The 14,783-nt window shown below is 37.2% G+C and overlaps 1 protein-coding gene across 1 annotated transcript; it reads left to right on the forward strand.

Annotated features, from left to right (window-relative positions):
• Window positions 1-286: 286 nt before the first annotated feature.
• Window positions 287-12,590, forward strand: LOC117997298 (isocitrate dehydrogenase [NADP] cytoplasmic-like). Its single transcript, XM_034985545.2, has 8 exons — window positions 287-489; window positions 1,044-1,159; window positions 6,489-6,633; window positions 7,046-7,245; window positions 7,645-7,779; window positions 8,467-8,721; window positions 9,916-10,149; window positions 12,421-12,590. The coding sequence occupies exons 1-8, from the start codon at window positions 420-422 to the stop codon at window positions 12,571-12,573; spliced, it is 1,308 nt and encodes a 435-aa protein (XP_034841436.1). The 5' UTR covers window positions 287-419; the 3' UTR covers window positions 12,574-12,590.
• The last annotated feature ends 2,193 nt before the right edge of the window (window positions 12,591-14,783 follow it).

A 14,783-nucleotide genomic window follows, 5' to 3' on the forward strand; every position in this document is an offset into this window, starting at 1 on the left:
GATGACGGCGTTTGCCATAACACGAGCGCAGGGTCTTTGAGAGCGCCGGCATCGACGCATCTTTGGAGGTGTCGCATTAGAGGGCGCTCGGCCCCCCTTAAACCCGGCACCCGTGTGCGCCGCACACCCTGCACCATAGGTAAAGACGCCTCTGCCGGCGGACCTCATAATTTGTAAACAAAATTCCTCTTGAAGCCTGGACTACATTAGGTATCATGTCACATATCTGCACTTGGCGTATTACTCTTTGAATGAAATTTTATTGGTTAGTGGTGTAGACTGTATGCTGTAGGCGCATATAGGCTACTGACACGTTTACACGCAAAGTCGTGAGTGAGAATTAAAAAAAAATAGACTGATTAGATTACAGAACTTCTTTTTAGTTTTTTCAGTATACTGAGAGAAAACAGTTAATAAGCATGGCTGGGAATAACGCGAAGCGTTTACTTAAATATGTGTCTAAGCAAACGGTTATTTCAGCAAGAAATTGTACGTACCACCTATTTAAATTGATGTTAAAATACTTAATTTAAGATTGGATTCATTGCCTTTCATGAAGTTCTTATTCTTGTCTCGTAGATTTATGAAATAATACCAGTATTGACTTTTAAGAGGTTAGGTGTTCCAAGTTAGACTTTACTCTCATAATTATCAAATAAAATAGGGTAGGTACCTAAGCAAGTAATACATTTTTTACTTAACTAATAAAAAATAATAACAATAGTTTTACCTTAGTACATATAACTTACTATGATTAATCAAATCACAGTAGAGTGTGCCTTGCCAGTGTCTATACTTTTATTTTGAGTTTGTTTGCTTAGATTTTTTTTTACCCAAAATAAAAATTAAATGACATGCCCCAATTATATTTTAAGTAGGAGCATAATACCTATGTACTTACCTATATTATTCTTGATAATTATAAAAAAGTGTATTTTAGTAGGTAAGGTTCCTTTGATTCTGAAGTGGTGTTAACTAATTTAAAACTGGATTCTGGGGGCTAGCCGCTGAGGCTCACTATCTATTTATCATTGTTTGTTTAGATGGAACAGCCAAAAGGGTGGTTGCATCAAAGCCTGTTGTGGAAATGGATGGTGATGAGATGACTCGTATCATATGGGAAAAGATTAAAGAGAAACTTATCTTCCCTTATGTTAAGGTAAGTTTTATCTCAATCTCTTTTTTATTCTAACTACACTTAAGAGCTTTAAGTTATTCATTGATTTCTAATTAATATAAAATGTTAGTATAAAATAATTGTACCTACCTACTAGATTATGGCTGTGACTTCGACATAAGTTATGGTTTCCTTAAAAATCCCATGTTTGATTTTTTGCGATAAAAAGTAGCCTAAATCTCTCTTCAGGATGCAAGCTATCTTTACAAAATTTCTGTATCAAATAGTTAATTTGTTATAGCTTGCATCCCTTAGAAAATCTAAAAAATTCCCATGGGATTTCCAAAAACCTAAATCCTCATGGTTGTTGTGGACATAATCTGTATAAATCTTAGAAAACAAACTTGTATGTTGCAGTTGCAAAGAACATACAAAAATGGTAGGTACCTGTAGTTGGTAGTATAGTTGTTCTAGTATTACTTTCATTATTCCACAGGGGGTATAGACCCACTTTCCCAGTGTAATCTATGATCATTGCTGTTAATGAAGACAATTAGAATTAATTGATGTGATCTTCTTTGTTGTGTATTATCATAAACGTCGTGTTGGCATTACAGTGGGATAGATTTAGAAGGGTTTTATGTACTCTTTCAATATTTAAATTTATTATTAACTAGATAATGCTCCCCACTTTGTTCGTTTTTAAAAATCCCATGGGAAATCTTTGATTTTCCAAAATAAAATGTAGCCTATTATATAATGATAAATATATTATTGATGAAGGATTCGATGTCCGAGAGCCCAGATGACTTAATATATTATTAAGTAGGTAGTTTATTATTGTAGATATATGGATGATTTCTCAATCTGTTTGGTGGAACGAAGGGAGCCCCAAAGGCGCGCGGCGGAGGTGTCTGTCCACCACGCGATTTGTCCTTCGGTCAACCTTTCACCAACCTGCAGGCATTGTCATCCAGAACTCTTTACCTGATGCCATCTGTACTTTGTGGCATTGGACAGCAGTCACCCCTTAGTCAATTTTATGTAAATCGTTATGAATACTTACTACAATTAAATCAATACCTACACAGCCAATAGCCATTGCATAATCAAAGATAACCTAACCAGAGGCAGACTAGGCCTGTCATAATCTGGGGCGGTTTCACATAATGGGGCCCCCATTCACTGTTAGGATTTTATTTGAGGACTAGCTGATGCGACTTCGGTGGATGTAGGTTTTTTAAAAGTCCGTGGGAACTCTTTGATTTTCCGGGATAAATGTAGCCTGTGTCACTCTCCAATCTTTAACTACTTATACCCTTGGAAAAAACCGGCCAGGTGCGAGTCAGACTCGCACACCGAGGGTTCGAACTAGTATTTTATCGACATTTTGCACGATAAATCAAAAACTATAATGCATAAAAATAAATAAAAATCTGTTTTAGAATGTACAGGTAAAGCCCTTTCATATGATGCCCCACTTAATATATTAATCTTACTTTCGTATCCGCATCAATAAATGCGGAGCTTTTACGGATGCCGATTCATATTTGCAACAAGTAGCGACCTGCAAAGAAAGTGGGCGGGGCCTGAGTGGCGCTTACCTCGCTAGTGTTTGTTAGTTGATATCTTCGTTCGCAGACTGGCCAATCAAAAAAGTCCACAATGGTACCCAACAGTGGTGTTATGAATATTCGCATCTGCATCCGCAAATGCGGAACATTCGCATTAATTCAGTCATCCGCATCCGCGTCCGCGAATGTGAAGTTCCTAATAATCCTTCGCCCCGCATTGCATTCGCAACGTTCGCTCTACCTTTTTACGAGCACTAAAGGATTTCTTTTTCTGAGGCCCTCGAGAGTCCAACCCGAGGACGAGAGGCTCCATCCTTAATCCAACACTGAAACGAATTATACTTACATTTTTACGTATGATAATATTATCTACCACCGAGATCCGGATCTGTCATTAAGACGTAAAGAACATGTCTCGTGTTTATAAAATACTTTTTTAAATACAGTTTTGATAAGATATATTACTAAGTAAATACCTACTAATACGAGACTCGTTTAATCGTAATGACCGTTAGCAACATAGAAATCAAATTCTGCAAAGATCAGTATATAAAACTGGTAGGTTTTTTTGTAAAATAAAATAAAAATAACGAGCAGGCGGGTCACCCGATGTTAAGTGATTACTGCCGCCCATGAATATTTGCAGCACCAGACTCCAGAGGAATCGCCAATGCGTTGCCGGCCTTTCGGGAATTTATCTATCCGTCCCTTGAATAACCCCATGTTGGAATGTAATGGCAAAAACCGAAGGGAGTCGGTATTTTGCAATTGTACAAAAACATCCCTTAATCATAAATTATTACATACTAGCTTATTCCCGCGACTTCATCCGCGTGGACTATACAAATTTCAAATTCCTCTTTTACCCCCTTAGGGGTTCTATTTTCAAAAATCCTTTCTTAGCGGATGTCTACGTCATAATAGCTATCTGCATGCCAAATTTCAGCCCCATCCGTCTAGTAGTTTGAGCTTTGCGTTGATAGATCAGTCAGTCAGTCAGTCACCTTTTCCTTTTATATATATTTAGACTAGGACTGATATAGCCAGTATACTGTAAAGTAATACGCTACATCAGCACAGTCAATTCAGTCAGAATTTCATGAAAATGTTAGAGCAAGCAGGGTAATTATAAACAAGCAAAAGTTTAATATTTTCCAGATGCTATTCGACCTTCACGTACTCCGTAGTTTACTGTTACCTAATAAACAGGTTACTTCCTAAGAAATTAATTAGCTATAAAATGGTGCGAAAATCGTAAATCTAAATGGGTTCTACCTACACCTTGCGGTTTCTTGCATAAATAATATTGCTCCAGACTAACTTTAATATAAGAAATCGATATTTAAAGTACAGAAGATTTTCTATGAGACCACAAGCCCTAAGTACCCTATATAGGATCCTAAAAATACTTTACTCTTGTCAAGGCACTTTTTCTCAGAAACGGTTTGAGTTTGAGGTATTAAGTTAAAACTGAATACTAAGGTCAATGGTCCCTGTGTAAAACCTGTAATACTGCTACAGGGTACTTTTTAGGGTTACCTCAAAAGGAAAAACGGAACCTTTATATGATCACTTTGTTGTCTGTCTGTCGGTCTGTCAAGAAACCTACAGGGTACTTCCCGTTGACCTAGAATCATGAAAGTTGGTAGGTAGGTAGATCATTTAGTAGACATTCGGGGAAAAATCTAAAAACCGTGAATTTGTGGTTACATCACACAAAAAAAAATTGTGGTCTAATGAACTAATAGTTAGTATTTTCAATTTTCGAAGTAAGATAACTATATCAAGTGGGGTATCATATGAAAGGCCTTTACCTGTGCATTCTAAAACAGATTTTTATTTATTTTTATGCATCATAATTTTTGAATTACCGTGCAAAATTACGAAAAAATACGACTGCAGTACGGAACCCTAGTTGCGCGAGCCTGACTTGCACTTGGCCGGTTTTTTACTTTACTCCCGCTTCCTTAAAAGGGCTCCCGCTTCTTTAAAATCATTGTATGACGTTTCTTTGCAGTTTTTGGAAAACTACCGCTTACGAAACAAGTCGAAGTTTTTAGTTCTTAACTAGCATAACTAGCATGACCCTATTTTATGCGTGTTCCGTGTTCTGACACCCAATTGACCAGTTTTTATAAACGGATGGCCACCGAATGGGTCAATATCCGCACTCAGCAGATATCGAACTTGGCGTCACTTTGTGCCCAAGCGCCATGTCTGATTATAATGAAAGTTGTTTTATTTGGAACAGGATTTAAAACCACATTTTATTTTTAACTAGGTGATGCTGCCGACTTTGTCCGTGTGGATTTAGTTGCTTAAAAATTCCTATGGGAACTTTTATATTATTTATTTCACTACAATTAACTTGACTGCGATCTTACTTGGTGGTAAATGGTGATGCAGTCTAAGTTGGAAGCGGGCTAACTTGGAAAGGTTATGGTAGTTTGATTAAACATACACCCCATATCGGTTTCTGCACGGCATGGTACCAGAACGCTAAATCGCTTGGCGCCAAGGCTTTCCTGGTAGAATGGTAACTAGCCACACTGCCGTAGCCTCCAAACTAGACAAGAGACAGTTTGGAAATACATTCCCAAATTGCTCCTTGAATCCCATACCTCCCACTTATAAGACTACAGCACCCAGCACTGCACCAGGAAGGTCGTCAAACTCTTGTATTTTCCGGGATAGCAAAACAATCTATGTCCGTCATCGAGATGCAATCTATCTCTGTAAATATATGAGACCCGCAAATTCGGCCACGTGATTCCGAGTTTTTAAAATCGCGCGGGAATTCTTTGATTTTCCGGGATAAAAAGTGGTCTATGTTCGTCTCCGGGATGTAAAATATCTCTGTACCTTTTGTCAAAATAAGTTGAATTGATGGGCCGCCGTCAAAAGGTAACAGACAAACAGACACACTTTCGCATTTGTAATTATAGATTACGATCAACTGGTTCTGGTATCATATTGAAGGATTGTTGTCTTACCAAAAATTAAAAACGGGATGAATGGTTTTGTGTAGTCATCATTATCATGATCAACCCATCGCCGGCTAACTACAGAGCACGGGTCTCCTCTCAGAGTGAGAAGTGTAGTCAGCGAATTCCAATTTACGAATTTGAGGTTTTGGCTCAGGAACGGACAAAAGGCCTTGCGTTATGCTGGTTTGCGAGATTTATGCAGTTATAGACTATTGAGTATTGAGTAAATTACTATCGCGATCATGACGATTACTTAGGAGGAAGGTATAGGTATTTATTACGTAACAAAACAACTGATCAGAGCTTATCTCATATTAGATATATTTAAGTGGACAATTCAAGTAGGTATCTACAATTTAAAAATATCTTTTTTATATCTGAATCTAGAGTAGGTATTTTACCATTTATCATTGCAAGTAGTTATCTCATAGTTTTATATGACTTTCTTATCTCTAGTTTACTAGAGTATTATTTGTTCTGTATGTTACTGCTATTGTATCTACCTACTAGGTACTATTACCCATATAATGCTAAATGATAAACATGCAAATAATGACGTTCCATATTTGTTTTATCTATATTTCATTAAGTGGCTAAAACCGTTGAAGTATTCGCTGGCCTTGAGCTGGCTAGTAGCCACCAGTAACAATCATTTTATATAGGTATGCGCAAAAGCACTGCCTACCTTATTACTGCTCTGCTTGTTTTTGAATTGGGTATCTACCGTATACCGCGTCTAATCTGCCGACTAAGTTCCTCCTTGATATAAAAACGATTGTAAATTTACTAACAAACTAATTTCTTCAACAGCTAGATTGCCTCTACTACGACCTGGGTCTACCTCATCGTGATGCTACCGAAGACCAAGTAACTATCGACGCGGCGCACGCCATACTCAAACATAATGTGGGCATCAAATGCGCTACCATTACTCCCGACGAACAGAGAGTTGAAGGTAATCTAACGAGAAGCCTTTAGAAATATTTATTACTGGTAGGAACAAGCATCTAGTGGGAAAAATATGGTAAAACTTTAAAATCTGGTAAATTATTTATTGAATGAATTAGGTGCTCTCGCATTCGCACTCGACTACTCGAATATTGGCGATTCATTTAATTTTTCAGTGGTAACATTCATTTTAAATAAAAATATGATAATTTAGTTTCTTAGCTTGCGGTAAACTGTGACAGTTCTGAAAAACAGAATTCCCTGAACAGCGACTTATGCGTACCTAGTAGGAAGTCAATACATATAGCACGTATTTGAGGAGATAAGCATTTCAAAATTGTAGCTAAGCTCTGCTGGTTTTGTATAATTTACAAAGAAGAATGTCGTTCATTTGTACTTACTTACATATATTTTTTTAGAGTTCAAATTGAAGAAAATGTGGCTCAGTCCAAACGGGACTATCCGTAATATATTGGGCGGTACGGTCTTCCGCGAACCCATTTTATGCAAAAGCATCCCACGCGTTATACCAGGATGGACCAACGCTATTGTAATCGGTCGTCACGCCCACGGAGATCAGTACAAGGCACAAGACTTCGTGGTTCCGAAACCTGGCAAGGTAAGTACAGAGTATAAAGTAAGTTTACCGCACAAGTATTGTGTGCTTGAAGTATTGCTTGCACCGTAGTAGTGCTCCTCAAATGCCATATTTTGTACTTTCGTTACTAGAATGCAAATCTGTCTCTGCTTGCACACAACGGTAAGAACCTCAAGCATCAAATTTTCTAGAAGGTCCTGGAAAATGTTTACATACGTATTTTTTTGAAGACTTCCCGAGTTCAATATGAAAATTTCGCTGTGTGCTCGTTTGCTTTTTATTAAGAAAAAAATTGCAAGACGGCCTTGATGGCCTATTTTTCATATGCTAAAAAAAATTTGTTCTATTTCATTTGAGAACGAACCCAACAAGTTTAAAACAGGTATTTTAAGACAGTTTTTGTGCATTTTCTCTGTACAGGTGGAGATGGTTTACACGGCAGAAGACGGCACAGTTGAGAAACGCCTCTTATATGACTTCAAATCTCCTGGTATTGCTCAAGGAATGTATAATACTGACGAATCTATAAAAGCTTTCGCGCATTCCAGTTTTCAGGTACATACATCTTACATTGTAATTTTAGATTAAGTACTCTTCAATTTTTTATCATAATATATATATTTAATTCTCAAAACATTACTTTGTATTAGACATGTCAGAAAAAATAAGCAAATGAGTCCTCTCTTCAACCATTCAGTCGATTTTTTGAGACATTCTGTAATAATTACTAGGTTTATTTCTAAACTGGAAAGGTAGCAAAAATGTAATAGTCTATGTCTTCTACTATGAGGGTCGGAGCATGCTAGGGCAGAGTTGAAGCGCATCGGAGCGTCAAATCCTTCACAACAAATGTGTGTAAATTCGCGCCCACAAATCAGAGCTAGCCGCGCGCATTCGCTTGTTTTTATCTTATCTCGATATAATTTCTGCATTGCGCTGTAGAGATACGAGTATAGTACGCGACAGGCCGAGATGGCAATGGGGGCGGGGACGCCTCGCACGCTCGCACAGCCCCTGCGCTAACCCGGTGCGGGAGAGCGCGAGTGTGCGGGCGTCCCCCTCGCCTCATACCCCAATTGCCATCTAATCTGTTGCGTACTATAGGTTGACGCTTTGGTGCGCTTCGACTCTGCTCTAGCATGCCCCCGACACTTAAGCTAAGGTTCAAATGTTTAATACCAATTGGTGTTATCTCAAGTTTATATTTGGGACAAGTACCTAAAATTAAAACGTGTTTCTTAGGTCGCGCTACAAAAGAAGTGGCCACTATATTTGTCCACCAAGAACACTATCCTGAAACGTTATGACGGCCGTTTCAAAGACATTTTCCAAGAAATATTCGAGAGTGACTACAAGAAGCAGTTCGAGGACGCTAAGATCTGGTACGAGCATCGTTTAATTGACGATATGGTTGCTCAAGCGATAAAGAGTTCCGGGGGTTTCGTCTGGTCCTGTAAGAACTATGATGGTGATGTCCAGTCAGATGTTGTTGCGCAGGTAAGATAATATTGGTACTGATTCTGAGCCGCACACCTAAATTTTAGAGTAGTCGCATCCTCTTCTTACTAATGTATTATAAAAAGGACAGACACAGTTTGACAGTTTTAAATTTAATTTAGAGCTATCAAACTTAACTTTAGCTACCAGTCACGAGCCTACCTGTTGTGCTCTAAAATTTAGAGTCTTTAAAATATGTAAAATCATATTCTGCCCTTTTTTAGCAATATTAAAAAGAAAAAGATGCAGATATTTTAAATTTAGTTTAGAAAAAGACAACAGAATCGGCGCCATTGTTGTATCGTATTTATTTTCTTTCAGTTTTTCTTTTGATACTTTTTGTTGTTTTGAGCTTAATGAAGATAGATAGACTATGGCAGTTGCTTTAACAGTTTACAGTACACGGGGGTGTATAAGGATGCGAAACGAAGAATGTGTGATGCCACTGATTTTTTTTAATTTTTTTTTATTCATTATAGGCGCACGCTTGACCACGATCACACCTGATGGGAAGTGATGATGTGGCCTAAGATGGGACGCGTTTGCCTAGAAGGTGCCTATTTGTTTAATGTTATAGCTCAGCTGATGATTTGAGCTGTAGTTCAAAAAGGGATATATTCTCTTGAAATGGTCTTAAAAATATTTATAATATGTAATAAAGTATTTTTATCTTAATATATAATATAAAAGCAAAAGGCGACTGACTGATCTATTAACGCATAGCTCAAACTACTGGACGGATCGGGCTGAAATTTAGCATGCAGACAGCTATGTCGTAGGGATCTGAAGAAGAAAGGATTTTTGGAAATTTAACCCTTAAGGGGGTGAAATAGGGGTTTGAAATTTGTGGAAGTCCACGCGAAGTCGCAAGCATAAGCTAATTATTATATATTTTTGCTTATTTGTAATTCTTTAATAATAATTTCAAGATCCTGTAGAACTTATAAATAATACAGAGATCAGGATCAAAGTGTGTGGTTTTACACTCTTGCTGCATTTCCACTACCTATATCGATGTCTGAATAGATTTGGTTAAAAAAAAATCATTTTTGGCATTTTGGTCAAAAACAGACATTTACATTGCCAAGCATACTCAATTCTCGTGTGTTATAACTTTCATAACTCAAACAAACAAAACTTAAAAGTGTAAAATATGATACTTTTTCATCCTAATCTCCTCAAATGTGTGCGTAGGGTTACGGGTCACTCGGTATGATGACATCAGTGCTGATGTGCCCCGACGGTCGCACTGTGGAATCTGAAGCGGCTCACGGCACCGTGACGCGTCACTACCGCATGCATCAACAAGGAAAACTCACCTCCACCAACCCCGTCGCATCTATCTACGCCTGGACGAGAGGTCTCATCCATCGCGCTAAACTTGACGGCACCCCAGAACTTGAACGTTTCGCCAACTCATTGGAAGAGGTAAGGATTTTAGACGGTTTAAAATTTAGGTAACAGGAAAACTTATCTGTAATAAGCCTGTCGCATCTATCTACTGATGAAGCTGTGGTAGCCTAGTGGTTAGGACGTCCGCCTTCTAATCGGAAGTCGAGGGTTCGATCCCGGGCACGCACCTCTAACTTTTCGGAGTTATGTGCGCTTTTAAGTAATTAAAATATCACTTGCTTTAACGGTGAAGGAAAACATCCTGAGGAAACCTGCATGCCTGAGAGTTCTCTATAATGTTCTTAAAGGTGTGTGAAGTCTGCCAATCTGGAATTGGCCAGCGTGGTAGACTATGGCCAAAATTGTCACTCTGAGAGGAGACCCGTGCTCTGTAGTGAGCCGGAGTGAGGTAAAGACTTTACGATGTTTTATAGTTAAACTAACAGACCTGGATGAGCGGTCTCACCTAAACTTGATGGCACCACAGAGCGTAAACGTTGCGCCAAATCTTTGGAAGAGGCAAGCATACATTTAGAATGGATTGAAAACTTGCTTCCACCAAACCTGTCGCCTCTATCTATGCCTTGTTGCCTATTTATAACTGGATGAGAGGCATTCCTAAACTTATACATTTCGCAAACTTTTTTGGACAGGTAAGGGATTGAAAATATAAACCAGCAGCGTAAACTTATCACATAAATTGATTAATTTTAATTATTATTTTTACAATATCGCGATATGCGAACATTTAAATCATTATCTATTCTTTCAAGGTTTAATTTGATTTACGTTTATTACGTAGACAGCCAAAATAAGTTTTATTCATGTATATTTCTAATCTTGCTATATAGTGCATTATGCGATAGAAGTTGAAAAATTAACAACCAAACTATGGAAATGTGATAAATCTAAGAATATTTTGATATTATAATGTATTCAGCATAAATATAAAGGTCATTGATATGTTTTATATGAGATGATTGCCATTAATATTTGAATGGGTCATTGTGTTTTATCTATCGAAGTCATTGACTGCGTAGTTCTGACTTGTGACGCAAGCAATATATAGCCATGTTGTTTTTATTTAACTACGATGCCAAAATAGAAGCGCCATTAGGCACAATTTTTGTAGTGTATCTACTAGTTATAGAGAAGATATACAAATTACAATACGTTCTACTACTGTAATAAATAATAATCATAATATGAGCAGTATTCTAGCTTCACCATTTTGAACTAATTAAAATCAAATAATTCTTTATCATGTACCATGTAGTTTATCATGTAGTCTTATCTGCAATGAAATATTCATACTAATAAGTTATACTACCTATCACTGATGCACTTTGCATGAATCAATAATAATTTCGATACTAATAAATGATTAATGAGTTCAATCACGTGTTTGGATTATTGCGAATTGTAATAATTGCGACAGTACATCCATAGAAGTAGATGAAACATCTTAAATATATAAAAGGAAAAGGCGACTTAGGTACTGACTGAATTATCTATTAACGCACACCTCAAACTACTAGGCGGATCGGGCTGCAGATATGACGTATATACGTCATATGTGAACACCTAATGGGGTAAAATATATTGAAATTTGTGTAGTCCACACGGACGAAGTCCCGGGCATAAGCTAGTTATTAAGAGTAACATTAATTGAGGGATCACGTACAACTACAATGCCAATGTACTCTATACAAATGCGTGTGCGCTGACGCGTTCCCCTAGCTGGTACAGAGCTATTACGTGAATAATGCCAGCTCCGTATTTGCACGTGAACATACTCTGAGCACGGTTTTCCGCCTTCGTCATCCACCTTCTTGAGGTTATCGGTCCTGCGGGCCAGCGTTCTATGCTTATGGTTCGACTCTGCTATCGGGATTCGGTAAATGATTCCTGATATCGCGAATTGTGTGGCCGGCGGCTATCGTATCTTTCCGCACATTTGCGCTTTTTTTTTAATCCCGGGATTTTTGGTTTTTCTGGGATGGAAAAAACAACACAACAGGAGGACTTTTCACTGTCACAGAATGTCACGTCTAATTGGCCAAACTTATTTGAAAATTGGCCAAACACAAAACATCCGACGCAACAGCCATCAGCCGTTCTGCGACAGAGGAAGGTTTGATGAGGTAGGCGGGGTACCATGTTTGGTATCGCGCACTCGAAAAGGCTATTTCCAGAAGTGGCCGCATGCAGGCTAATGGATTAAAAAACTTTAAGCTATGTATTACAATGCTTCCGTAAAAGCAATACTTTTGCAAACTTGTTTTAATTAGAATATTTTGATTGCAGGCTTGCGTCGAATGTATAGACAGTGGCAAGATGACGAAGGATCTGGTCATTTGTATCCATGGTATGGCCAATACTAAAGAGGGGATGTTCCTGCACACAGAAGACTTCCTTCAGGCAATCGCAGATCATCTAGAGCGTAAATTGTCCAAGTAAATAGTAAAAATTAATAGTTAGAATAAAAGGGTAGCTAAAATTATTTAAAAACTTTATTTTTTATTCATCTTAATCAATTGGTAAATGTATACTTATACTTAATATTTTACTAGTATGTATTTTAGTTACCTACTCATCACAATACAACCATGTAACATTCTTGGAACCATAGTATATAAAATTGCATTTTTTAGTATTGTAATGTAAATATATCATGCTGCTTTTTGTATGATTAGGTATGTTGTGGATGTCAGTTTATTGGTTGATTATAGCAGTATTTGAGAAAAAATTGGTCCCGGTTGGTACTAGTACATGAGCATAAGAGTAAAATATCTACATCAATGAATAACTAAGCATTTCTATTTTAAAAATACATTAAATAATATTTACTGTACCAGTGTCACAAATATTTTGTAATGCCACTTGTTTTGAATGCACATGATTTCCTTTGTATGTAAGTTTTACAAATTTTTTATAATGAAAATATAATTTCATATTGATGTCAATGTTTCTTTCATTCCTTTTCTTCTTTTAAATAAATCCAATAATTTTCTAGCAGACTTCAGATATTTAGTGGTAGCTAGCTGGTTAGTACTTGGTAGCTACTAGGAAATTAAATCAAAATATTATAGATTTATTTGTCTTCAATTTGGTAGATCAGTTAAAACTTAAGGCCCACTTTTTAGTTTTTACTGTCACTGTGCTAAAATGTTAAAACCATTGAATAACATGGCGTGAACTGAGAAGGCAGTACCTAACTAGAAACTTGAAAAGCACAAAAGTATTTATTTGATTTTTTGTTCAACAGTTTATAGAAAATTTGAAGTACCTACCTACATATAACTTGGAAGCTTTTGGAGTTGCTTCACTTTTTTTTGAACTTTTATTTTTAGATCACCGTTTTGGAGTTCAATGACATCAATGTCTGTACTTGGTACCTACAATATCAATTATTCACCATCTGCAGTCCCCCATGGTTCATGAATCCCGACGGCTTAAGAGTCCAGTATCCTGCAGCATCAGGATTGGGAAGTTGGGCCCCGGAGTTTAATGTAGTCCATGCTTGCTATATGCATGCAATAATATTTCCCCATTAACAGTTCCTGAATTCTTATGGTTTATGAGTGCTGTACTCCATCATCAGGGTTGAAGAGTTGGGACTTGGAGTTCAATCATGAAGTCGTTGCTTGGTACCTACCTAAAATATCAATTTACCATCAAAAAACCTACTTCGTGACCCATGGTCATAATAATACCTGTGATAATTCAACCGGCCGGCATAAATTTTTGTCAATGTGACATTTTGACAATGAAGTATTTATGAAGTCATAATGACATAAGTCAATTAGGTATATTAGCAATGTTGCCACCTAAGTGCTTTCGGTGCACACATCTAGTGCATTTTTTGATACCTATTTCAGCCCTTTATTGATTTAACTAGTGCACAATTTAGCGGTTTTTCAGGGACGTCTTCCACTTAAATACGACAGCACAGATCATACAAATCTATACTAATAAATAATATTGAAGTTTTAACTGTTTGAACGGGCTAATCTAGTAATATAGTAGATAATCTATGGGGCTAATCTTCGGAACGGCTGAACCTATTTTGCCGGCACTTTAACAGACAAGAAGAGGATTACCCATAACATAGGCTCCTTTTTTAACTGACTTTCAAAAAAAGGAGGAGTTGTGTTTTTCTACATATATACACCGCAATCTCCGAGATTACTGAACCGATTTGCGTAACTAGTTTATTTTTTAATCGATAGAGAAACTTTGCGACATTGTTCTATATATAAAAATTGGATTCCAACTTCTCAATCCTGATGCTGCAGGGGACCTGACTACACCGGATACTCTGCGAGTATCCTGTGTACATAGTGCACTGTGATAAATTATTAATATTATATTCAGCACAGAGTACTATGTACATGAGGTGTTCACCAAAGAGTATTATAATATACAGGGAATATGGTGTTCACGGAGTACAGTGTTGCTAAAGGAATTTCATTTCATGAGATTCTGGTCTGCCTGTATTACTAAGAGAAAAATTCGTATTGGCTATGGCTCTTAGATGTGGGTAATTTGAGGGCTTTTAAAAAAAATTGCACTAATATAACATCTAGTGTATTTTCGAGGTTGGTTTAGACTTTTAATGAGTTTAATGCATTTCTTATAAAGACGTTGGCAACACTGCTTGTCAGTTG

The sequence above is a fragment of the Maniola hyperantus genome, chromosome 4, assembly GCF_902806685.2.
Source record: "Maniola hyperantus chromosome 4, iAphHyp1.2, whole genome shotgun sequence".
In the NCBI taxonomy this organism is placed as follows: domain Eukaryota; kingdom Metazoa; phylum Arthropoda; class Insecta; order Lepidoptera; family Nymphalidae; genus Maniola; species Maniola hyperantus.